This window comes from Camelus bactrianus, chromosome 23, assembly GCF_048773025.1.
Source record: "Camelus bactrianus isolate YW-2024 breed Bactrian camel chromosome 23, ASM4877302v1, whole genome shotgun sequence".
NCBI classification, from domain to species: Eukaryota; Metazoa; Chordata; class Mammalia; order Artiodactyla; family Camelidae; genus Camelus; species Camelus bactrianus.
This window is the reverse complement of record NC_133561.1, coordinates 37,803,227-37,804,670: the sequence shown is the minus strand read 5'-3', so window position 1 is coordinate 37,804,670 and position 1,444 is coordinate 37,803,227. Positions and strand designations below refer to the sequence as shown.

General features: G+C 37.6%; 1 protein-coding gene across 1 annotated transcript; it reads right to left on the bottom strand.

Annotated features, from left to right (window-relative positions):
- Positions 1–236: 236 nt before the first annotated feature.
- LOC141574851 (olfactory receptor 4S2-like) lies at positions 237–1,178 on the bottom strand. The gene is given in 1 exon segment (XM_074352110.1): positions 237–1,178. A coding segment is annotated over 1 exon segment (936 nt). The 5' UTR covers positions 1,173–1,178.
- Between the last annotated feature and the right edge of the window lie 266 nt (positions 1,179–1,444).

Here is a 1,444-nt window from a genome sequence, read left to right as displayed (position 1 = left end):
TGATCATCCTGAAATCCGAGTTTAATAAGATTTCTTTGTCCTAGATATTTCAGAAAATCATCTGATTATGAAGAATTAGAACAATAATAATAATAATGATAAATCATAACATACTTCTGTAAAATGTTTTATTCTCTCATCTGTTCCTTAAAGAAAAAAAAAGACCCTGTGAAGTTGTTATTGTTTTCACTGTGCAGAATGGAAAATTTAAGATCATCCACCTTGAATTTCTACTTCTATTTAGCATTAGCCTCCCATAAAACCCTCCTGCTCCACAGTTTTTTCATTGGACTTTTTACTTCTGCATTTCTCAATATATAAATCAGGGGATTTAACATGGGGGTGATAATGGTGTAAAACACAGCCACCATCTTATCTTCTGAAAAGGTAGTATCAGGGTGCACATACATGAAAGTACAGGGACCAAAAAAGATGATGACCACGGCGAAGTGGGAGCCACAGGTAGAGAGAGCTTTGTGCCTGCCTTCAGCTGACTGGTTTCTCAGGGACACCAGGATGACAGTAAAGGAGATTAACAAGATGACAAAGCTCCCCAGAGTGATGGTATCACTATTGGCTGTCACAACAACACCAACCACATATGTGTCTGTGCAGGCAAGTTTCAGCAGAGGGTGAACATCGCAAAAGTAGTGATCAATCTCATTGGGTCCACAAAAGGGTAGTTGAACTATCAGAGCCACTTGGATAATGGAGTGTACGAACCCACCTATCCAGCTCCCCAGCAACATTTTATTGCATCTGTCCCGGTCCATGATGGTCATATAGTGTAAAGGTTTACAGATAGCCACATAACGATCATTGGCCATCACAGTAAGGATGAAGATCTCAGTGCAACCAAAGACATGTCCCCCAAAGAGTTGCAACATGCACCCCACGTAGGAGATAATTTTGCTCTTGGCTAATAGGTCAACGATCATCTTTGGAGCTGTGACTGAAGAATAACAAATGTCCACAAAAGACAAGTAGTTGAGAAAGAAATACATAGGAGAATTGAAAAGATGTCCCACATAAACTGTCAATATGACGAGGAGGTTTCCCAGACGAATGACAGTCTAGAAGAAAGAAAACACCATGAAACAAACTTCTTCAACCTCTGGGTTCTGAGAAAGAACCCAGAAAACAAATTCAGTTACATTGCTTATTTTTTCCATGGAATTAGTCTGGCAGGCAAAGTTCCCAAAAGGCACTTAAATTACCTGGAAAAAAAAAAAAAACATAAGAAGGACCAACAATATTTATTTCTAACTCAAAACAAATGAATAATTGGAATAGTTAAAAATAGATAAATGTGTACTTACTACTAATTGGCATGTATACCTAAAGAAATTGAAATGCACAAATTCTGATCATCTTATTTCAATATGATAGTCCATTCATTTACATCGAAGTCCAGAGAAACAAAACAAATCCTTTAAGTCACACA